We start from the raw sequence: 24,029 nt of genomic DNA, 5'->3' as shown, positions 1-24,029 counted from the left end.
TGTATGCATGGAGCATACCCCCACCCCAACAGTGGATGTACGGATCTTACCCCCACCCGTGTATTTATGGAGCGTACCCCCACCCCAACAGTGTATGTACGGACCGTACCCCCACCCGCGTATGTATAGAGCGTACCCCCACCCCAACAGTGTATGTATGGACCGTACCCCCACCCGCGTATGTATAGAGCGTACCCCCACCCCAACAGTGTATGTACGGACCGTACCCCCACCCGTGTATGTATGGAGCGTACCCCCACCCCAACAGTGTATGTACGGACCGTACCCTCACCCGCGTATGTATGGAGCGTACCCCCACCCCAACAGTGTATGTACGGACCGTACCCCCAGCCGCGTATGTATGGAGCGTACCTCCACCCCAACAGTGTATGTACGGACCGTACCCTCACCCGCATATGTATGGAGCGCACCCCCACCCCAACAGTGTATGTACGGCCCGTACCCCCACCCGTGTATGTACGGAGCGAACACACACCCCACCAGTCTAAGTACGGAGCGCACCCCAGGCCCCAACACCAGCACCCTCACCCAACATCGCGCATGTACGAGTCGTACCAAGCCAGAGACAAGGACAGCACTGTACAACAAAATGGGCGATGTACGCACCGTACAGACGCTAAAAACACACGTACACAACCAGGACAAAGGAAAACAACACAAGAAGACTCCATTCGAATCGCACAAAGCCACAAAACATGTCCAACAAGCACAAATACAACCTATTCACTGACCTGCAACTGCCAAACTCCCAAACAGAGGCCCAAAACACAACCACTCCTTAAAACACACCCACCCAAAGTTCAAACACAGCCACACCCACCAATGGACCAATAAAAAGGCCCAACACACACAAACCATGATCCTTTGCAACAGACCCACTGCTGCCAGACCACACAGAGAAACAACTGCACCATACTACAACCTCCACTACACCTTACACCTGCACACCGTCACACAACCACCTTCACAAACACCCCCTCATCACATTCACACACACACCTGCACAACCACACCCACACACCCACAACCATCCACACCCACACCCCCCACAACCATCCACACCCACACCCCTCACCATGCCCACTAACAAGAATCCAAAGTTCACTAGCCGAGAGTTGGAGGTCCTTGTCGACGAAATCCTCAGAGTCGAGCCACACCTCTTTGGAACATTGGTCAGACAGACCAGCATTTCCGAAAAATCAGCCATGTGGCAGAGGATCGTTGATGCTGTGAATGCTGTTGGGTCCACCAGAAGGACCAGGCATGAATGCCAAGCCAGGTGGTACGATCTGCGGAGGACGGTCCGCCGCAAAATGACCGACGACCACAACCAGGCCAACACCACTGGAGGAGGGCCGCCCCGCAGACGCGTACAATACCATCCCTGGGAGGAGAAGGCGATGGCCATACTGCCGGTGGTGGGAGTGGAGGGAGTAGAAGGACTCCGAGAGCCTGGTGAGTACACAAACAACTCACCTCACATGGGGGGAACGTCATCCACAACCCAACTCACAATCATGCACGCAACCACCCCAAAGCTATCGCATGACTCAACCACACTCCATAAACACGCACATGCCACTAGCGCCAACATGCCCCATGCACCCAGCTAGACAATGGCAAGTCACAGGCCACAGAAAACACCAACACAAGACACGGTAACCCGGATGGCGGGAGTGTGAGCCTCAAAAATCACATAGTGCAACTCAGAAGCAGACAACAATGCCCTCAGCCCATATGGCCTAGGTCACAGCCAGACAAACAGTGTGTCCCCACACAGGAAAGACTTGCCTGCAAATGGCGGACACCTTGCATGAAGACATGGGGGTGAAGGCACTTTTTGCACATGACAGCAGCTAATGAACAGCCAACACTGTGAAAGAGTGGCAGCACACACCACCACAGCAGCAGCGCAGACACAGACACTACACCCAATGGGTGCCTGGAGATCAGAAACAAACTCACATGAACAAGCCAAAGGCCATTCAAAGATCTGCAAACAGTGTGTGCCTAGGAAGCTGGGCTGAGGTGACAGAGGGTGACACACAGAGGGAGGGAGAGGGGGAGAGAGAGGGAGGGAGACACAGGGAGACGGACAGAGGGAGGAGGCTGACACAGGGAGGGAGGGAGGGAGGGAGAGGGGGTGAGAAAGGGAGACACAGGGAGATCAATTCAGCCTTGGGTGGTGTGGGAATGTCTGCTCGTCAGCAGGTGGACTGCGTGCATGTAGACAAGGGTGGCCAGTGCCTGAATCCCCCTCTCTTCTCCATGGCAAAACACTGGGCCATGTGTCAACCTGTGCACGAGCACAACGCCAGCTACCTGCATTATATAAGTGTGTGGAACAACTCCATTTGCCCACGTACAGTGCAACATGGAAGGCGCCAATGCATGGCTCGCCACACCTGCTCACTCCACTGCTGACTGCAGTCACAATTGACGCAGCAAGTAAGACTGTGTCACACATAGGTAAAGTCTCAAAAGCTGTGGCCAAGGGACATACCCATGCACAAGTGCACTGTGAGTGGAATGCAAGACATATCCAAATACCCAGAGGAAATGTGCCAACTTTGAAACGAATGAAACATGGATGTTGCATGGAACAAAAATAACATTGTCTCTCTCACACACAGGTCAACGTCGTGGATCACCCCCAACACTGGGGGGGAAGACTCACAGGACCTGTCTCTGCGGGATGACGATCCCACTGGCAGCGACGACTCTCACCACTCTGTGGACGACCCCGACCAACCTGGCCCCTCTGGTGTCCAACCACCTGCAGCACCTGCACTGGGCCAACCACCACCCCCACTCCTGCCACATCCCAGGAGACACCCAGGATCCCTGCCCCACCACCACAACGCAGCTAGGCTGACCAGGAGGGACACGGTGTACCGGGCACCCAGGAGGAGGCAGGCGACAACGCAAATGCCACCCCTCAGGGGTCCCGGAGACCTGATGTGCCCACAAGGGCAGGCCAGGCGCAAGTGGGCAGGGGTGGTGGGAGTGGAGGACGGCGGAGGCGAGAGCCTGACCAGTTGGCTGCGGAACCGGTATATTCCCATGTAAGAAACATCCTGGACACATACCGGCAGGACACCACGGGCATGAGCCAGGTTGTGTCCACCCTCAACGAGATGAAGGGGACCCTCGAGGAGATCAAGACCCAGCAGGCCCAGCAACATGCGGAGCAACATGCCTGTCAACAGCGACACCAAGGACGGATGGAGGACAGACAGGCTGAGCTTGTGACGGTGCTCACGGGAATTAACCGTTCACTCCGTCGGATAGCCGACAACATGGGCAACCCTCCCTGTGCCACCAGGCGAAGAACATCACCACCCACAGGGAGGGATCAGGAGGAGGAGGATACATCCGACGGAGCATCCCAAACATCGTCACGGCCTGCTTCAGAGGGTTCCCGCAGGAGGGCGGGTCGTCCACGGAAAAGACCGTGAGTGTCGGCGCAACAGCACCATCTCCCAGGACACCTGGCCTGGCACCTGGCACACTGGCCCAACAGCAGCACATCAGCAAATGACATTCTCTGCCACATGGACTTGCTGGTCACTGTCTGACCAATGTTGACGAACACTGTGGCATGGACTCTGATGATTTCCAATGGCAAGGATACCAACTCCCCCAGTGAACTTTGGATTCCACACCCCCGGAAAGCCCCTCTTGTCATACCCCCCCCCCCCAACACGTACCCCAACACAAATAAAAACTTACACGATCAAGAGATGATGCCGACATTTTGCATTATTACATTACATGTGTCTTGTAAAGTCTAACCATGCCTGAGTTCTCATATGACTTCAACCATCCATACCCTGGGGCCTGAGTCTGGCACAGGACACACATGGGTAACAATGTATTAGGCAAGACAGACATGGAGCACCATACACACCCGTGATGGGCCCAACCAGCTGAGGGGGTGGCCGCACAACCGTGCCGACAGACATATTGGGTACAGCAACAGTCATGCGCAGAGGTCAGGGATCATGTGGAGTGTCCTGGGGGCACCCAGGTATGTGTAGACAGGTGGCAGAACCATGTCCTGCAAGCTTGAGTCAGGTGGATGCAGAGAATGGTGGCCTGGCCAACGTTGGATGCATGGGGATGGCACATGTCACAATACCCACACAGTCATGGACATCATGCACAATACAGAGTCTAATCCCAGACAAACAGCTTGCATCTTGCTACTCTACACATAGACACATAGCCACTATCACTGAGAACCATGCCAGACATGCCGTATGCACCGTGGCAACACACCAGCATTGACTGAGAAGAGGCACCTTGGAGGCATAGGGACACCTTTATTAGTCATGTATTCCGGAATGCAGAGGCAAGTCGGAGTACACATACACAGGTCATGTGGAGTAACATGTGGGTTCAACACTGGCACCCCCCTCCTGCACCACAAATGCTTGATATCCATGGAACTGGCACACAAGTGTCGGGTAACAGCTAAACACCCCCTGCTGCTCACGGAGAGGCTGCCATACACCATTGATCCTCTGATGTGGAAGTCCCACACCATGTCAAGCCAATGCAAACCGTATGTGTCCGAGGGCAGTGTTACACACATTGATGCCTTCATCACAATCCACTATCCCATTACAGATGACTGTCAACAAGTCTGACCATCTATTCAGGTGAATCCAGCTACATGTCATGTGTCCCATGGCGATGCGACATGTCTGCAGAGGAACCAAACATCGACTGGGGCAGTGTGCACACATCGTAAACAACTGCCACACCCAATACACCCCTGATGCATCCCTTACCCTAAGGAAACTTCCAAACGTGTCCGTGCGTGTAACGCTGAGTCAGCATACGATGACGTGTCCATGAGGAATAGCAGTGCCACAACAATGCAACCAGCAGACGGCATGCGCAAGTACCTGGGGATGAGAGACACACAAGAAGTCAGCCACAAAAAGTTCATCCACTTGCATGTGCATGTACTCGACACATATAAGGATGACAAGATGCTAGGTCACAATTATGACTGCGGAAATACACTCATCACTGGCACCATCACTCGAGTGACACATCCACACACACCTCTGACTCACGTGGCATACATGCAGATGGACACACACATTCAACACATGCCACACAAGGACCAATGCGTGCACACTCAGACACTGGTACTCACCACTAAGCAAAGAAGTCGCCTATGAGCCGACTCCGGATGTCCTCTTGCGGCTCCACATCCTCCACATCACTAGCCCCATTGCCAAGCCCTTCATCCTCCACGGGTGGATGGTCCCGATCATCTTGATCCAGGATGAGTGGCACAGCTTTCTCAACTGCCATGTTGTGCAGCATGCAGCAGACCATGAAGATTTTGCAGACCTTCACCGGGGCATATGGGAGGGCGCCGCCGGTCTTGTGTAGGCACCTGAATCGGCTCTTTAGGAGGCCAAATGTCCTCTCTATCACTCACCTGTCCGGCCATGGGCGGTGTTGTAGCGGAGCTGGGCCGGCGTGCTGGGGTTGCGGAGAGGTGTGATCAGCCATGGCATGTTGGGATAGCCAGCGTCCCCTACATGGAAACCACATGGACAAAAGTAGGACAGGAGAAGCAGTCGGGCAGGAAGTCTACGCAAAATACAGGACAGACAGAGTGTACCCACCAACAACACATGCTCGTTCGTTGCGCAGCTGCGTCATCATTTCAGGCACCCTGCTACGCCTCATGATGTAGGCATCGTGTGCTGATCCTGGAAAACGAGCACAGACATGTGAAATCACCATGTTGGACAGACACACCACAAGGGCATTGATGGAGTGGTAGTGCTTGCGATTCCTGTACGCTACCTCCTGTGCCTGTGGTGGTACCAAAGCCACATGTGTCCCATCTATGGACCCAATGACATGGGGCATCCCTCCCAGGGCATAGAATCCACGCTTGACACCTGTCAACTGTTCAGGAGTTGGGAAATGGATAAACTCATCCAGGTGAAGCAACATGGCCTCTAAAAAATCATGCAGCACACGGCTGAACATAGTCTGGGACATGCCACCAACATGAGCTATGGTATATTGAAAGGTACCCGTGGCAAAAAAATGTAGGGCTGCCATTACCTTCAGCTTGGGTGTCAGTGCCGTAGGATACCTGTGCAGCGGTTGCAGGTGTGGTGCCAGCCTTGCCGTCAACTCCTCAATCAACGGTTGGGGGAAGCGGTAGCAGCATATACAGTCATTCTCCCGCATGTCAGCCAAGTCCGGAATTGGTCGGGGAAGAGGCGGCGCTCTGCAGTAATTTGGAAGTGACAAGGAAGAGTGAGTGCACCACAACAACAATTTATATGTACTGAGCACATGTTAATCTGTCAATACACATATGCTACATACGGAGTCAGGTATGTGCTACATGCCCTGGACACGTATGGCTGCCAGGTGACACTCCTACCAATACCCAGCTACACACGGGGATTGTGAACCTCCACATCCCATGGCATGGGACTAGCTGTGTCCCAGGGTAAGTGAACAGCCAGACGCAATACAGGAGTGACATACATCAACATATCAGCAGATGTAGGATGTTGATTGCAGAGACAGGTAGCGGAACACTAGAGCCACAGGTCACATGACATAACACTAGGACAGCCCACACACCTTGCCATGAAGGTGTACATGTCATGACTGATCACACATACATTGAGAGTATGCAGACAGGTCCTTGTTACGCTACTCCGTGTCCCATGCATACATACACACCTTACATCCGATACCACATGTGGCCTGATGTGCGTAACAGTGTGCCATGGCCATCTACACACAGACACATGTTGGTTGCAGCAACTGCAGATGCATTTGAGGGAACACCAACATCAAGCTATTGGGAACACACCACACATACATGACATAGTCACATCGTGCAACGTGGGTAGTCACATGTCAGGTGTGGTAACCGCTGTAGCGGGCATCAGGGGACACTTGCGTGTGTTGTTGACTGTGCCATGCCAGTGACGCTTATCTCAAGTGTTCTGTACGACATGCACACATGTCAAAGGAGTGAAGGGCATGTCTGGCACATAGTGCACCATCACACATAACATCTGTACACATCTCATCATACATCTATTGCCTTCACAACTCAGGAGTAATGTGCCGCATCACAGCCTTTCACACCTGTGCCCCACACATGTAGTACTGCACAGACAATGCCTTGATGTCCATCCATGGACAAGTATGTCAGCTCTATTCCTTTCTGTGTGCTGCCTGTCACCACTGTTATGTGTGAAAGGCACCGTACATTCGCTCTGAGGGCGTGTGTACGTTCCCTATCACTATGGGAGTGCTGCCGTAGGCCTACCCATAGTGATAGTGAGCGTACACGCGTGTGTACAGTCCGTATCACTATGGGTACGCATACGCGAGCACACCCATTGTGATGGTGAGCGTACACGCATGTGTACGGTCCGTATCACTATGGGTACGCATACGCGAGCACACCCATAGTGATGGTGAGCGTACACGCGTGTGTACGGTCCGTATCACTATGGGTACGCATACGCGAGCACACCCATAGTGATGGTGAGCGTACACGCGTGTGTACGGTCCGTATCACTATGGGTACGCATACGCGAGCACACCCATAGTGATGGTGAGCGTACACGCGTGTGTACGGTCCGTATCACTATGGGTACGCATACGCGAGCACACCCATGATGATGGTGAGCGTACACACATGTGTACGGTCCGTATCACTATGGGTACGCATACGCGAGCACACCCATAGTGATGGTGAGCGTACATGCGTGTGTACGGTCCGTATCACTATGGGTACGCATACGCGAGCACACCCATAGTGATAGTGAGCGTACACGCGTGTGTACGGTCTGTATCACTATGGGTTTGCTCGCGTATGCGTACCCATAGTGATACGGACCGTACACACGCCTGTACGGCCCGTTGCTATGCATTTGGGGTGCCCTAGGGCCCCGGAACGCACCGTACCTGTGTGTGAATCTCCAAATTACATAGGGGACACATGAGTGACAAGTATGAAGCCAGAGATGCATGCTGGTTGCCATGGAGACCGAGTTTAAACTTTGAATTTGTTGAATGAGGTGGCCTGCAAAAGTCGGTTTGAAATAATCTACTTTGTTGCAAAGTTGTTGTTGAAATGACATCATGCTGAATTCTAAAAAAATCTAACCCCCTCACAGGGGTGGTTTTAAATGGATTGGAGGAAACATAGGATGCAAATGAGAATGACCAATCACTCTGTACTCCTGTGCATGAAACAGGCCAGCAAGGCAGATATAAGGCAGCCAGGTCCCATGAGAGAGCACTTGCCTGCACATCTTTTGATTCCACAACACTGCTGCTGCTCGTGATTCCCTGGCACCATGTCAAGGTCTGTGGAGAGGGCCCAGCCTTTCAAACTGGAGGAGAATGAGGCATTGCTGGATGTCATCCTCCCACAGTACCCCATGCTGTATGGCCGACCAGGGTTTCAGGTGAGTGCTGAGCCCACTAGCACAGACTGTGGCCCTTTTTTGTGACTGTGACTTCTGGCATTGTGTCCAGGTGTGACACACATGCATTGTACTGTAGGGTGGGTCCCAGGGGGGGAATGCCTAATGTCTCCCAGCCAGAGCATGCTGTGGTGCATGTCTGCCGTCCTCACTTGCATTGTGTTTACTGTGACAATCACTGCATGGTGCATGCCACATTCTGCCTGTCTAATCCTCCTGGGAATGTTGCTTCTACAGTCCTCATGTGATTCTGTGGTCACCCCAGTGTGACAGGTGACTGTACCCACAGATGTGCGTTTGTTCAGTGTACCTGTACTGAGAGTGTCCACATGATGTGTTCGTACCCTGGACATCGGTGTGTGTGTAAGTCCCCTGTCATGTGGGTGGGTGCATATGTGGAGTGTAGCACCCCAGCTGCATCAGGGATGGACATACCCTGCCCATCTGATGTGAGCAGGGAGCAGTGCTGTGTGTCTGACGTGCAGAGCCAGCCCCACACCTGTGAGCCCCCCCAGTCTAGTGGCACATGTGCAGAGTGAGGTTTGTAGCTGCATTTGGCAATGGCAGGTGAATGTCCTGTGCCTGTGTGTGTCTGTGTACTCTGCTGAGGTAGCGTCAGTGGCCTGTGGCATGTGACTGCTTTGAGGTGCTGCACATAATCCTGGTGTACCTTCTGATGCACAGTATGAGTCTGGATCATTTATTGTGTCGTACCCCTCATGCCACCTGTGTACTTTCAATGGCACGTGGTGCATTTGCCCTTACACAGAGAAAAATGTCCCTATGACAAAGGTGCAATGCTTTAGCTGCATACTATGCCCTGTTGAAACCAGCTAAATTGTTCTAATGTGTGTCTCTGTGACATGTGGCAGGTGTATTGATGTAGTCTCACTTTTTCAACCCCACAGGTAGGCGCCTCTGCCAAGGAGCAGATCTGGAGGGACGCCGTCAGTGCCGTGAGGAGGACGGATGGTCGCAAGCGGCGCCTGGCCCAGGTGAGAAAACACTGGCAGGATATCCGGTGCTGGACGCGGAGGATCGCACGGGTCCTGCTGGGGGACTCACCTGTGGGCCCGAAGAACCATGGGCGTCGCCGTCTGACCCACATCCACAAGCGTGTGCTGGCGGTGGTCTTTCCTGACATGGACAGGTGCTTACGGGAGAAGCAGCAGCAGGAAGGGGGTAGGTACATGTGTGTTTGTTGTGTGTCACCAGCATTTGTAAGTGCGCAGTTGCATGGATACACTCCCAGTGTTTAAATGTGCGGTGCAGGGCCTGTCACCCACAGTATAGCGGTGCTGTCCTTCCTCCCTTCCCCTCCTTGCCATGTGTTCCCTGGTCTGTGTGTAGTCACTCTTTCACAAGGTCATCTGGGCTGACAGTTTATCCACGAGACCAATGCTTGCAGCATCATGTGTGGGGGTGGTGTGTTTTGGGACCTTGCTTGTGCCCTGTCCAGTTCAGTACTTGTGGGGTCCATGTCAATTGGCACTGATGCTGAGTCCAGACATAGGAGTATGTCTCTGAAGTGTAATGCCTTACAGCAAGCATGTCCTATGTTGTGGCCTGTGACATGATGTGCATGAGTGTGCGATACGCAGAGTGCAGGGATGGTGGCCTGTGTTGCAGTCATTGCCATTCAGGACCATGGAATATTGTGGCCACTACTGTCCCCTGGGGCATATTTTGCTAGGTATCATGTGTGTCATCACAATATGTGGACACTCTCAGAGTCTACAGCATAGGATGTGCTCTGTGCCATTGTCCCCTGGCACCATGTATATTTACGTAACGTGTTCTACAAGTGTCCACTGTACAGCCTGACCTAATTTTCCTCGTTCATACTCACGGTGGCCAGTGCCTGTGTGTCTTGTTACAATTATCTGATGATGGCCATTTGTAAATGAGATCGTTGTACAGGCGCACATGGGGTATTTTGGGTCCAATATGGGTTTCTGGCAGCCCATGTGTATTTCTCCCAGACTAAGAGATGCAAGTGCTTCCTGTGTCTCATCAAATTGTCTCATGTAGGGGGTGGTTGGTGCGGGCAAGGCCTACATGTCGACACCTGAAATCTCATTGCTCGGTCTGGCCAGTGTGTGATGTTTGTCTGGACATACACTCAAGGTGCAGTGACCCATTCATGTTGGGCATGTCTTTAAGTATTACCTTTGCAGCATGTGCCTCAAGTTCATGGAGATGGTCCCTGCTCATCCCTAGTTACGGCAACGCTGTGTGGTGCAGATGCAGTGCTGGATTGTCCCCAGAGCCTGGCTCCTCTGTCCAAATCCATATCATGTCATTTGCAAATGTGTCATGCTCTCCATAGTTTCTCAGTGGCATGCTGGGTGAACCAACTGTGTGTTGCAGGGCCTATATATGTACCTTGCATTGTAGATGTTACTCATCTTTCTTTTTAGGCTATGCACTGTAACCTATGTAGATTTGACTCATGTGACATATGTATACAGGTGTCTGATTAATTCCTGTTTATTCACCTTGCCCACAGCATCGTCGGGGGACACGGATGGAGACACCGGCACGGACCGTGCGGAGGGACCGAGCACCAGTGCCAGCAGTGACATCTTAGCTGGCACATCGAGTGGAACTGAGGCCGAGGGGAGTGAGCCGGAGGACCTGTCCACTGCCACCACAGAATATGAAGCTGACGGGTCCGAGGCTGAGCTCTCCGAGGGGGCGGAGGCTGCTCCAACAGCTGACAGCAGCACAACATCTCTCCCCGCCCCCTCCATTGCCATCACCGGCCTCCCACTTGCTCGTGTCCATTCCCGGCGTGCTAGGTCACCACGTGTCTCCTTCCTGCCAGGAACCGCACCCCCTGCCCCTGTCTCCACTGCTGCCACCAATGCCGAGTCTGTGGACATCCTGCGGCAGTTGCAGGTTGGTCAGGCTGCGATGCTTAATGTCCTCCATGGCCACAGCCGAGTGCTCAACAACATGGAGGCATACTTGGAGGGCATTTCAGCATCGCAGGCTGACCAACGCAACTTGCTGCGGTCTATTGACTTGACACTGACTGCAGCAGTGGGTATCCTGCAGCACTTCGTCCCACCCCCTACCCATGCCCCATCCACACTTCCCACTCCCATGCCTGTCCCACGTACACCCAGACGTCAGCATGCACACACCCCACCAGACACAGGCACCACACCAGCAGGGAAGGACAAGCGCACACCTCCTGGCACGCACACACAGGGTGAAGTAGACACACCCACTGGGTCGGGGGGCAAACGTAAGACACGCAGCCAGAGTGGGAGTCCGCATTCTGCAAAATCCACTCCCTCCAAAACCACTCCCCTCAGCTCTCCTGGCCACAAATCCAGCAAGGACTCCTTCATGGCCGCTCTGTCCCTGAGCCCCACAGTGACACCACCCCGCAAGCGGTCAAATGAGTCCCCGGTCAGGGTGGTTGAGTCCCCCCCCTGTCCACACCCTCCCCGGGTAGCGCTGCGACCCATCCCTGTGACCCCCCCCCCCTCCTTGGGGCCTGTGGTTCCTTCGGGTGCAGGGGAGACGCTGGGCGACCTGGCAGTAGTGTGCAGCGCCGTGCTCGAATCCACCTTTGGCGCTGCCCCACCCCCTGTGTTGGAGTCATCCGTCCCTGCACCCACAACACCTACCCTTGCCCCTCCTGTCCCTGCGTTGCCTGGTCCTTCCCCCCAACATGATGCCCCCCTGTGGAAGACAAAGGAGTCTGACTGTGCAGGCAAGCTAGGGGACACACGTACCACTGTGTCCCCCATCCGGATTTGAGTCATGGACTGCCCTATGGGCCTTGTATATATTGACATTTATGATGATTATTACTTAGATCCTGCTGAATAAAGCAATTTGTTTTTTCCATGGAACACTACTGTTTATCTGGTATTGCTGTTGGTGGACCTGCTCCATGATTTTGGGTGGTGATAATGTGTTGGGTGTGTGGGAAATGTAGTCTTGTGCTGGTCATAAGGTGGACCCTGGTATCTGTGTGCCATCACAAGATGTTGGCTAAATTACTTTGTTCATGTAAGCAGTTACTGCATGGTGACATCGTCCCAAGGTGTGTTCCTTCCTCTGTGGTACCTGACATCTTCCCTGCAGGGTGTTTCCAATATGTGGTGCTGAGCTGTGTCTACATCAGCTGGGTGTGTGACGGACTCCTTCAACTTTGCACATGCATGCTGAGCGATGTCTCCACCTGCATCATTCGTGGCATCCTTGGTGGTCACTGTACTTGTGTATGTAGACTGTTGACATGACTTCATGTGGACATGTTCTCTTTTAGGCGCTATGCATGTGTGGACTCCCAGCCTCGCACACATGTGGTACATGTACTGCAGGGTCTTTGTGCACCTGACTGACATTTGTGGGCATTGTATCTGTGGGTACTCCACCCTTTGCGTTCCATGGGCACTGCTGGGAGGACTCTACACCCACCCCTCCTGTGTCTGGGCACTGCCGGGAGGACTCTGCACCCACCCCTCCTGTGTCTGGGCACTGCTGGGAATGATAGGCACCCACCCCTCCTGCGTCTGGGCACTGCTGGGAGTGATAGGCACCCACCCCTCCTGCGTCTGGGCACTACTGGGAGGACTCTGCACCCACCCCTCCTGTGTCTGGGCACTGCTTTGAGGACTCTGCACCCACCCCTCCTGTGTCTGGGCACTGCTGGGAGTGATAGGCACCCACCCCTCCTGCGTCTGGGCACTGCTGGGAGTGATAGGCACCCACCCCTCCTGCGTCTGGGCACTGCTGGGAGGACTCTGCACCCACCCCTCCTGCGTCTGGCCATGTACGCTCCATACATACACGGGTGGGGGACGGTCCGTACATACACTGTTGGGGTACGCTCCATACATACGCGGGTGGGGGTACGGTCCGTACATACACTGTTGGGGTGGGGGTACGCTCCATACATACGCGGGTGAGGGTACGGTCCGTACATACACTGTTGGGGTGGGGGTACGCTCCATACATACGCGGGTGTGGGTACGGTCCGTACATACACTGTTGGGGTGGGGGTATGCTCCATACATACCCGGGTGTGGGTACGGTCCGTACATACACTGTTGAGGTGGGGGTACGCTCCATACATACACGGGTGGGGGTACAGTCCATACATACACTGTTGGGGTGGGGGTACGCTCCATACATACGCGGGTGAGGGTACGGTCCGTACATACACTGTTGGGGTGGGGGTATGCTCCATACATACACGGGTGGGGGTACGGTCCGTACATACACTGTTGGGGTGGGGGTACGCTCCATACATACGCGGGTGAGGGTACGGTCCGTACATACACTGTTGGGGTGGGGGTACGCTCCATAAATACACGGGTGGGGGTACGGTCCGTACATACACTGTTGGGGTGGGGGTACGCTCCATACATACGCGGGTGAGGGTACGGTCCGTGCATACACTGTTGGGGTGGGGGTACGCTCCATACATACACGGCTGGGGGTACGGTCCGTACATACACTGTTGGGGTGGGGGTACGCTCCATACATACGCGGGTGAGGGTACGCTCCATACATACACTGTTGGGGTGGGGGTGCGCTCCATACATACACGGGTGGGGGTAAGGTCCGTACATACACTGTTGGGGTGGGGGTACGCTCCATACATACGCGGGTGAGGGTACGGTCCGTACGTACCCGTGCCCACGCTGTGGAATGCTTGTGCGGCCCGTACCCAGGCCTTTGGCACATGGATACAGGCTCTACCGCCATTGTTGGGGTGACGTGGGTGTGGGCGTGGTACGACTCGTACCCACGCTCTTAAGGCGTGGGTACGGTACGTACCTGGATTGTTGTGTTGCCGGTTCGCGTCGTCGCTCACTTCCGTTGTGGCGGACGCTGGCGTTGCTGGACACGCCCCCACCCCCTCGAAGTGACCAGGGCCTGGAGGTCAGGTATGTCCAGGGCATGTGTGCTGTGTGACTTTGGTGGGGGTTTTGTGTCCTGCCCCTGCCCCCCCCCTTTACCCCTGGGTGTTGTTCTGACCTTCTGCGGCGTCTGCGTCGGTACCTGTAGAGGAGGTCGACTGCTATGAGGGCCGGTATGACACGTAGGTTCGGGTCCATGTCTGTCCGTCGCGTACAGGTGCTCCTTGTGCGCGTCGTCCTGATTTCCCGGCAGTTTTTGGCTGCCGGAAAATATTCTCCGTGCGGGATGACGTCGGTGCGAATCGTACTTCCTGGTTCGTGGAACGCAGGCTGCATGCGTCTCGACGTCACGTCGGCGCTTTTCCGGATGTCATTTGTATGTCTATTTTCCTCGGTTGGTGTTTTGTACGAATCGTACGGAAATAGTGTTTCCGTGCGAATCGTACTTGCATGTTTGTAAAGTTTTACAACCGGGTACGAGTCGGAAGGAGAAAACCCTCCGACCGACGGTTCGTACCCGGTTTCTCCAGGATCCGAATTGGCACCTATATCTGGTGTCGTGTAAAATCTGCCCCCAACAGCGCCAATCATAAAGCCTCTAATGCCTTTGTTGTTCTACTGTATGTACTCCACCGCTCCCACCCCAACTGCTGTATTTTCTTCTCCCCCTCCAAATATTGTTACCAGCTATCCTTAAAATTCCTTAACATGTATTCTTTTTCTTTTTAGCAACTGTAAAGTGCTCTGACCCCTAGTTAGGTCTAAATCATGATATATAAAACTGCTAAGTAAATAAATAACAGCACAGCATCTAATATACTCTTTAACCTGTATACAGTCAATGGGCCACACATTCCTAAGACTCAATCTGATTTCTGCCAAAGTTAAACTGATGCCTTCTTTTTATACTTATGTAATCAGGCACTGCCTGCTGTGTGACTTGGAAACTGAAAGGTTGATACACATTGTCCTAAGCTGATATAAGGTTTTGTTATGAGTAAATCATGAGGATAAAATCACACAAATGAGACAATTGAGAGAACAGAAATGTCAAGTTAGGAAATCCAAAATAAGGTAAACAAAGGTTAGAGAACGAAAAGTGGCCTTAAAAAGGATGCTACAAAATAAATTGAAATTAATACAAATATTGTAGTAGCATGTGTATTTAGGGCAGAAATCAAGTTATTAATTTGAGAGGTGGTGAGCCCACCCAACTTAATTGCCTCAGTCTGGTTAGGTCAAAACACAGGGCTTAAAGAATCTTTGTTCAACCCCGATAGCTTTGGCACAAGCCGTAGGCAGCATGTTAAATTCAAGCAGTACCAACAATTTTAAAGTCGAGACAACACAATAAATTCCAAACCCCAAGGGTCTGGAAAAGGCAGTGCGGTCATTGACAAATTACATTTCACAGGTGACTGGGACCACGATGGAGAGGCGGTAAGATACACAACCAGGTCTTAGACTCTGAAATAAAAGTCAAATCCTTTACCGGAGAGAGGTCCTTTGAAGAGAGATGTGTTGCTGTAGAGCTCCCACTGAGGCCATTGGTTTTGAGGACAAAGCTCTGATTAGGAAAAATCTGGATTTTGTAGCTGGCTACATTGCTTTGTTGATGAGACGGATTTCACACCTCACGCCAGGCCAAGCTTTTACCTCTGTACTTGGTCACTTTTTCAGTTCACAAAAACCTTTAGTGAGGCATGGGTAGAAGCTGTAGCTAAGCAAGGCCACCTAATGCCTTTTCCACAGGATCCCACTGAAACTGTTTTCCGCACAGCAAAAAGCTCCAAGTAGGAAAGAACCTGTTTTTTTGCCTACCTTGGGACACTCTCCCTGTGTATGCCCCAGCATCTTGTCCCAGTCCTCTGGAGGTCAAAATGTGTCTATGTCCTAATTTTCTCCACTCCCCTATTTAGATGATTTCTCCTCCCCTCTGGTAGGGTCCAAACTGATTCTCCTCTCTGCTAGGGTTGGTGCCAGTGGTGTTGGAGGGCTCTGTGAAAGAACAGGAGCAGCTCCATTGGGCATCTTAAGTCAAAACAGGTAGTGTCCACGCTATCCTTTCTTCTGCGATCTATTCGCGCTTCCTTTCATAAATCTAGTCCCTGCCATGTGATCCGTTCTTGACAATTCTCCTCCCTTCATGGGTCCAGAGGTTAGGCTATGCTACTCTGACAGGTAGGGTTGTTAACTACAGCCAGAATGTGTATAAACCTCTGGTAGTGTGATGAGTTCAATAACTGGGATCAAGCCTCTTCTGGCTTTCTAAAGTGCAGTCATAGAAAGTTATTTTTCTGTTTCTAAAATCTGATTTCGCCATTTAATGAAATTCAAAAAGCAATGTGAAAAATAACTGTCATTTTTCCAACATTTTCACAAGCGGAGATGTGAAATAAATACTTTAATTAAACCTAGGCCTATGGAAAATCTAGCCGAAACTTCCACTGTGAAAATAGCTATTAGGCTTTCAGTCACTGTGAGGCACCCTATTTGAAATATGCTGTGTGTCACCCTGCCCTGTAGGCTTCTAAGGCACACTTCATGCTTGTTCAGGTCTGTACACTTACCTATAATATGGGTCCAGGTCTTCTGCTCTTCGGTGTATATGTGGCTGTTTCTGGAAGACAGAATGACACCATACAATGGAATGTGTAGTAGGCAAGAGCCCTTGATAAGCTGCCACCTTCTCAGGAGGCAAAAGCCAAAGGTGTAAAAATTCACCTTGCTGGATGAAGACTTCAAAGGATTTAAGAAAACCAGGAATCTGGGATTCGATAGTGGGATTATTCATGAGTGAGCAGTCGGGATAGGACCCGGGCCGGGGAAGGCAAAGCCGGACCCGATGGAGGCCTGGGTAGAACGCCGGCCGGCGGCGGGACCCCCCACGCCACGCCCCTGCAATTAGGAAACCCCGCTAGGCCGGGGAGGGCATGGATAGGCCCGCAAACAAAGGAAGCTCCCCCCCCAATCAGGGGGCGAGCAAGGTAGGCAAGGGGGAGGTTAAGAGGGGCCAACGGCCCAGGAAATCGCATTTCAAGTCTCCCCCTTGCGAAAGAAGAAGAAGAGAAAATAAAACTGCGACCTTTTCAGGCACCAAGAAGTGGTCAAGTGCTAATTAAGGGAAAAGCGCGCAGCGATGGCAACAAACAGGGGGGAGCGGGGAGGGAGTGCTCGCCGCCTGGACGGGGTTCAGCAAGTGGAGAGAAAGAGGAAGCAAATGAAGGCACACAGCTTTGTTGAGACACACCCTCCAACCAGACTGAAGCCTATCTATAGTAAAAGAACACCAACATGAAATTACTTCAAACATCACATGACAGGAAACACAAAGGATTGTGAAAATCAGAAATGAACCAAGAAAGAAACAGCCCTTATGGAAAAGTGAAAGAAACAAGAACGAAAACCTGAATCAGACTAGCTGCTTAGCCACCTTAAATAGCAACTGAAACCCCTCAGGCAGAGATTGCCATTTTGGAGCTGGGAGAGCAGGGAGCAGTAACTAGGAGTCCAGGAGCAGGAGGGAAAACAGCCCGAGGTGAGTGAAACTCACAGCCCGCATTCAGTTTTTCCTCAGACCCTGGAACCGCGGGTCTCCAACGTCCCCCAGGCCACTGAGACGCAGCAGTCGCATCAAGCTTTAACTTATCGATATATAAAAATAGGTGTTCTCACGTGACAAAGGCACTTTTCCTTGTCATGTGTTACTGCAGGATTTTGAACTCCACAGTGACACTTCTGGTAGCCTTTTATTTTGGCCATTTATATGGGTGGCATAGATTGCACACTGCAGCCCACATATATATTTAACTCACACAGCATTGGTAAATTTCTCTGCCGTTTACTATGACCTTACAGGAAGTTAAATTAGCCCAATTCTTTATTCATTGCAGGTTATGATCTCGGTTTTAGCTGAGTTTTGATTCAAATGGTTTCTCAGCAGCCAATGGTTGATGGGTAAATTAAATTTTGGTGTGCAGGTAATGTTCATCGCAGGCTGCAAACTAAGATACCTTTATGACTGTGTTGCCGCATAAATTCATTTCACTAACTCTGGCTTCTCCAAAGAGAAGCTTGTGAGCTACTGGCAGCTCTCCGGCTATTTGTAAGTAGCTCTCCAGTGCGCAGCCCAGCCTACTAAATGTGAAACTTTTGCTTGGTTTATTTATGAATCTATCCTAAAATTGGAAAAGTGATATTTGCTTGTTCAATCATGTGTCACAGAGGAGTCTTATAACTGATATTATTATGTTGGTACCAGGGGCACTGCAGCCATGGCTGTCATGTAGTAACCATAGATAGACATTCCAAGTTCATAATCTCTATGTCACGTTACTGCTGGTAACCCTGCCTGATGCAATGAGGTGATCACCGCTAGTAATCTTGCTTGGGGTCGCCATTGGCACACATGATAACTAACACGGTGCCACCGTGTGACACGATATCGGCTCCCATCACACAGTCTCTCGGTGAGGAGCCGATATCACACGGTGGCAGGGAAAAGAAGCTGAAAAACACTGCAAATATTGTTTTTCTAGCTTGTTTTCCGAGCCTTTGAACTGCTGACGTACATTAGGGGTGTGAAAACACCCCAGGACATCAGCACCATCCTCAGCAAGATTTTTTTTGCGGGGAGGGGGCTTGGGGGCAGGGTGGGGTTCAAACGTGTCTTGTAGGTATTTCTCGGCATGAGCCCACGCCCCCTTCAGGGCCCCACCCCCTGCTCACGAGGAGAGATTGTTCTTCAAGGTGGCAGGTATGCACTGATGTAATCTTGTCTGATGTGCTCACTGTTTCCACACTAATAATATTAGTAGCTCAGGAGGATTTTCATGTGCCATAAGTGGCTCTTATTACAGAAAAGGAGGAGTTTCCTGACTAACTATTTTCAAAAGCAGAGAAATATTCACACTTCGACATCTCACCCGGTGCTCTGTCCAGACAGGGCCTGTACTTTACAGTGAACTCAGGAGCTGACGTTGTAAAGTGCACATTATATGGAGGAGCGTAGCTTTCACCACAGTGACATTCATTCTTGATAGCTCTCCTCTGCTCATTATTATTCTCAAAATAAAGAACTGTACATGGAAATACATAGCATCAATAAACTATTTTCAATTTTATTATATCAACCATAAATATATTAAAATCGACGCAAAGAAATAAACTCTGAGTATGAGAAGTATATACAAATGTGTAATAATTGCTTAGAAATATGTTTCGTGTACAAGTCTTAGAACAAAGAAACTATATCCACTATTACACTATTGGTATTGGCTATATGTTTAGGGTGACTATGACTGTTAATATTATTCTCATTGTTGTTGTTTTATGGTTAGAGCTCTTACATTCTTTCTCTCTCTCTCTTTCTCTCGTTTTCCCGCCTTCTCCTGGTACGTACAATGTGCCTTCAGACTTCGACTGCCATTTTGAATCTCCCTGTGACTTGGAGTGTGAGACTCCCGGAAGTGAGAGCCCCTGGCGAGTGACGAGTGCCGAGGCGCTGCTGCACACCCACCAGTTGGGGGGACCCAAGGAAGATTACTCCGAGGGCTCCCCAGAAGGTAAGGTCACGTCTGGAACATGTGCCCCGTGTTCTGAAATTACAGATGGGTTCCGCTTGTAAGGCGACGGCATAGTTATGGAAATTATACAGGCTACAATTACCTGTGATTGCTTCTAGGAACACAGGCGTCGCTTAGCCATTCGCTGGCTGTGTTTCGCCAGTGTGGGAGTCGCATGTAATTGCCCGGACACATTAAGGAAACATTATTCACAGCGTGGTCGTGGAACGCTGTGCGCGCTTTGTTAACGTTTAATGCAGTTCCTGCTGACTCATCGCTTTGTTACCGTGTAATGCATTATATTCCTGCTGATTCACAGTAATGAACATTCGTGGCGGATCAAGATGTCTTTAAAGATCCGTCATACCAGGTGGCGCCGTCATTTCCGCATGTTTTTCAGCATTTATCGATGCAGGGGGTCACATGTTTGCTACTGCTAACAGGCTTAGCTGATCTACCTACAATACAGTATCATTATCACGCATTTGTAATGCAGCAATAGCACGTTAACTTAAATCAGGGGAATATATTTTAAATTGATTTTCTGTTTACCTCTTTTTTAACAGATAAAACGATATCTAAATGAGGGCCTCTGCCTTTCGGCCATTATGCATTTTCTTTCATACTTCCTTGTGCCACGCTACTAGGTAGCTAGGAGATAAAATATTTATGGATGTTGGATGTCTATAAAGTGAAAAGTTTAAGTGTTCTGGGAAACTTTGCAAGGATGAGTACTTATGTCCCAGTCCCCATCTTTGAATGCTAATTTTTAGGTGTGGCGTTAGCCAAGGCCTTTAGATTTTTTGAATGTATAATATACATTTGTAAAGAGGCTTTCAGCCAGCTGTGTCTATCCATTGGGCTGTTGGTGTGTCATTCACAGTTTGCATCCACCCACTGCAGCAAACAGTATGGGAGAGGAGGTCAGCCCACTTTAGCCATTGGGCAACCTCACATTTTAGTCTTTCACAAGGTGCATGTTCGCATACAAGGTAGTTCTCTTCAGTGCCAGTGTTTTTGTTTTTACTTTATTGCTCTGTGTTTAGACTCTGATATGATAGCAGGACGTTTTCTTCCAGCTCTTCAGTGTGGGGCAGAGGGCACATTCCAGGTTTATCAGTTCCTCTCTACTGGCTTTTCAGTTCCTATCTCCTGGTAATGGAGTTGTAAATTCCATTTGCAGTGGCCTTTGTTTTTATTTCTTTTCTGATTGCTTCTATTTCTCAGCACCAATATCCATTAGAAACTCTTTTCATGAAGTTGTCATTTTTTTACCCTGCGCACAATGAGGTATGTTTCTAACTGCCCTCCTGTATGTTATTCTGGGATGTATTTTAATTGAGGGCTACAGTTATATCTGCAAACCAAGTTGCACAATATCATAACTGCTCGCTACCTATTAGGTTGAGACAATTGTGCACTTCACAGTTTTTTACGCAGCTTTGAGCGACTGTGCAGGTCTTTTTGTGGTATTTCATATGATCATTAATTATTTACATGGTTACTGCACTGGGTTGTCTAGTCTGATATTTGGTTTACGGTTCATGGTCCTGAGAAGGCTTGTTTGGTGAAAGAAGCAGTTGGGAAGATCTGCTCGGATGGACTTTGTTACCAGCATTGTATCTGAGTTCCATTGTGAGATGTAAAGCGGCACACATAGAATGTAGCTAATTGGGCCCTGCAATGCTGGACTAGAGTGCAGTCCTCCAAGTGGCCAGCTGTATGTGTCAAATCACGTCAGGTATTCCATTTCTGTTCCACTGGTGATGATTGGTTATAGGGCTGGTACAATACTGAGTGATGGATAAGACCAACAGAGGAGAGGTCCTGTGTGAGGGTAAGAGCATTAAGCAGGATAACAGAGTTATTAACCAGCCTGCATGAGCTATGATTGGTGACACACTGCTGAGTGTTATGGTATTATTGTGGGCCAGCCCTCCTGTTTTTTTACCTATATATGATTGGGCTGTTTCATTTCTGTGAGGTGTAAACTGCAGATTCTCACTAATGCACTAATGCACAGAAGTGTGCTACAGACTAGAAACTGTATACGTTGTTGAGGCATTATTGTAGGTCAGAAGGAGGCACTGTCTTTTACGTACATATTTTATTTTGAAATAGAAGTACAATGCCAGCATGTAGTTTTACTGATGAAACTATATGGCACAAAAATAATAATGTGTGGGAATGTGGTTTCAGCAAATATGTATTAATTGAACATCACCAAGTAAAGTGCCTTGATTGTTTGTATCCTATTAAAACATTGTTTGGAGCAGCCTTCTGAATTACAAAGAAGTGGTCCATTTTTGGTTTCCTAACTGGTGATATGTGCTAAGACATTTCCACAGTTCATCGACTCCACAGCCAACCACACAAAGGAACTCTTCAAAATAGAATTCTCCAAATCGACAGCCAGAGAGACCATCCACCCCTCCCAAGAACTCTGCGACACCCTCTCAGACTACTTCCACCGCAAGATCACCAACATCTACAACAATTTCAACATCCAATCTGCCCCTAAACCCTGATGACCTCAACCAACCAGCCAACACCAGCCAAACCATCACCACATGGTCACCGATCACCACCCTGACCACCCTGACCACCTCAACCATCTTGTCTTCCATCCACTCAGGGATGCACACAGACTGCTGCCGTCCCACCACCTCTACAACCTCGCAACATACACAATCATCACGCAACTCACCAGCATCCTCAACTCCTCCATTTCCACAGAAACCTTCCCATACAGATGAAAACACGCATACGTCAGACCCCTCCTAAAGAAACCCTCCGCTGACCCCAACGATCTCAAAAATGATCATCCAATCTCCCTGCTCCCCTACCTGGCCAAAGTTCCTGAGAGAGCCATTAACCAGCAGCTTACCGAATTCCTGGAACAAAACCATCTACTGGACGCCTCAATCAGGATTCTGTGCCAACCACAGTGCTGAGACTGTACTGATTGCTGCCACAGACGATGTCAGAGCACTCCTCGACCATGGAGAGCCTGTGGCCCTGATCCTCCTCAACCTCAATGCGGCGTTCGATACAGTATCACACAACACCTTCATCAACAGACTCTACAACCTAGGTATACAGCAAGACACCCTCAAGTGGTTCGCCTCCTTCCTTACAGGACACACTCAGAGCAACCCACAGCCTCCCTTCACCTCCACACCCAAAGACATCATATGCCGCGTGCCACAAGAATCATCCCTCTGCCCCACCCTGTTCAACACCTACAAGACCCCAATTGCAGATGTCGGCAGATCCCGTGGACTCAACATAATCTCCTACGCAGATGACATTCAATTGATCCTCTCGCTCACCGAGTACCCCTCCAATGCCAAAACAAACTTCTGCAATGTCAAGCTGGTAATAACATCCCTGGCTTTGCTTTCCACCACAGTTATATCTGGTCCCGTAACGTGTGGGATAACTGGGGGAAAAGACTGTTTCTGCTGGTAATTCCGACAGCTTCCTCTGGCAGCGATGAACTACCTGCAGTATGGAATGACTTACCAGGAGAGGTGCGGTATTATCAGCATGGGAACCAGTATTACCACTTGATTTCCCGGTCTTGTATATGTTCGGAATTATAGGAAGCTGAAAATGTGCCCGGAACCCAATGATTTGCCATTTTTAGCGTGTCTCGTACTTTCTGTCACCTTCTTGATCTGAGTTTGGAAAGCAAAAAAAAGATGCATGCCACAATTCAAATAAAAATCTATTTTTACGTCTCGCCTACAGAAATCTAGCTATTCGGCAAGAGTTCATGTTACATGACATACACCACACATTTTTATATATTCCGACATACAGAAAGGTGCTTCTGGACAGCTCCTTTCAACCATTGGCTATCTTCAGACATTCATTTTAGGGGTTGTCCTTCAGCGCTGAAATCACACTATGGCATTTCAAGGTCCTGTGGGAAATGTACCAACACAAACAAGCATTGATAAAGCCCATAGGTCATACAACTTCTAAAAGGAATACCTATTGGTTTTGCCAAGTTGAATATATGTTTGCAGTGTTATTTTGAAAACATA

At 50.4% G+C, this 24,029-nt stretch overlaps 1 protein-coding gene across 1 annotated transcript in view; it reads left to right on the top strand.

Moving 5' to 3' along the window:
- Positions 1–24,029, top strand: part of ALK (ALK receptor tyrosine kinase) — a 2,691,376-nt gene that overhangs the window by 553,870 nt on the left and 2,113,477 nt on the right. The window contains exon 3 of the mRNA XM_085613005.1: positions 19,828–19,977. Coding sequence (XP_085469131.1) covers positions 19,828–19,977 — 150 coding nt within the window. The remainder of the gene's footprint in view (positions 1–19,827; positions 19,978–24,029) is intronic.

This window comes from Triturus cristatus, chromosome 6 (genome assembly GCF_964204655.1).
Source record: "Triturus cristatus chromosome 6, aTriCri1.1, whole genome shotgun sequence".
In the NCBI taxonomy this organism is placed as follows: Eukaryota; Metazoa; Chordata; class Amphibia; order Caudata; family Salamandridae; genus Triturus; species Triturus cristatus.
This window is presented reverse-complemented; position numbering and strand designations above follow the sequence as displayed.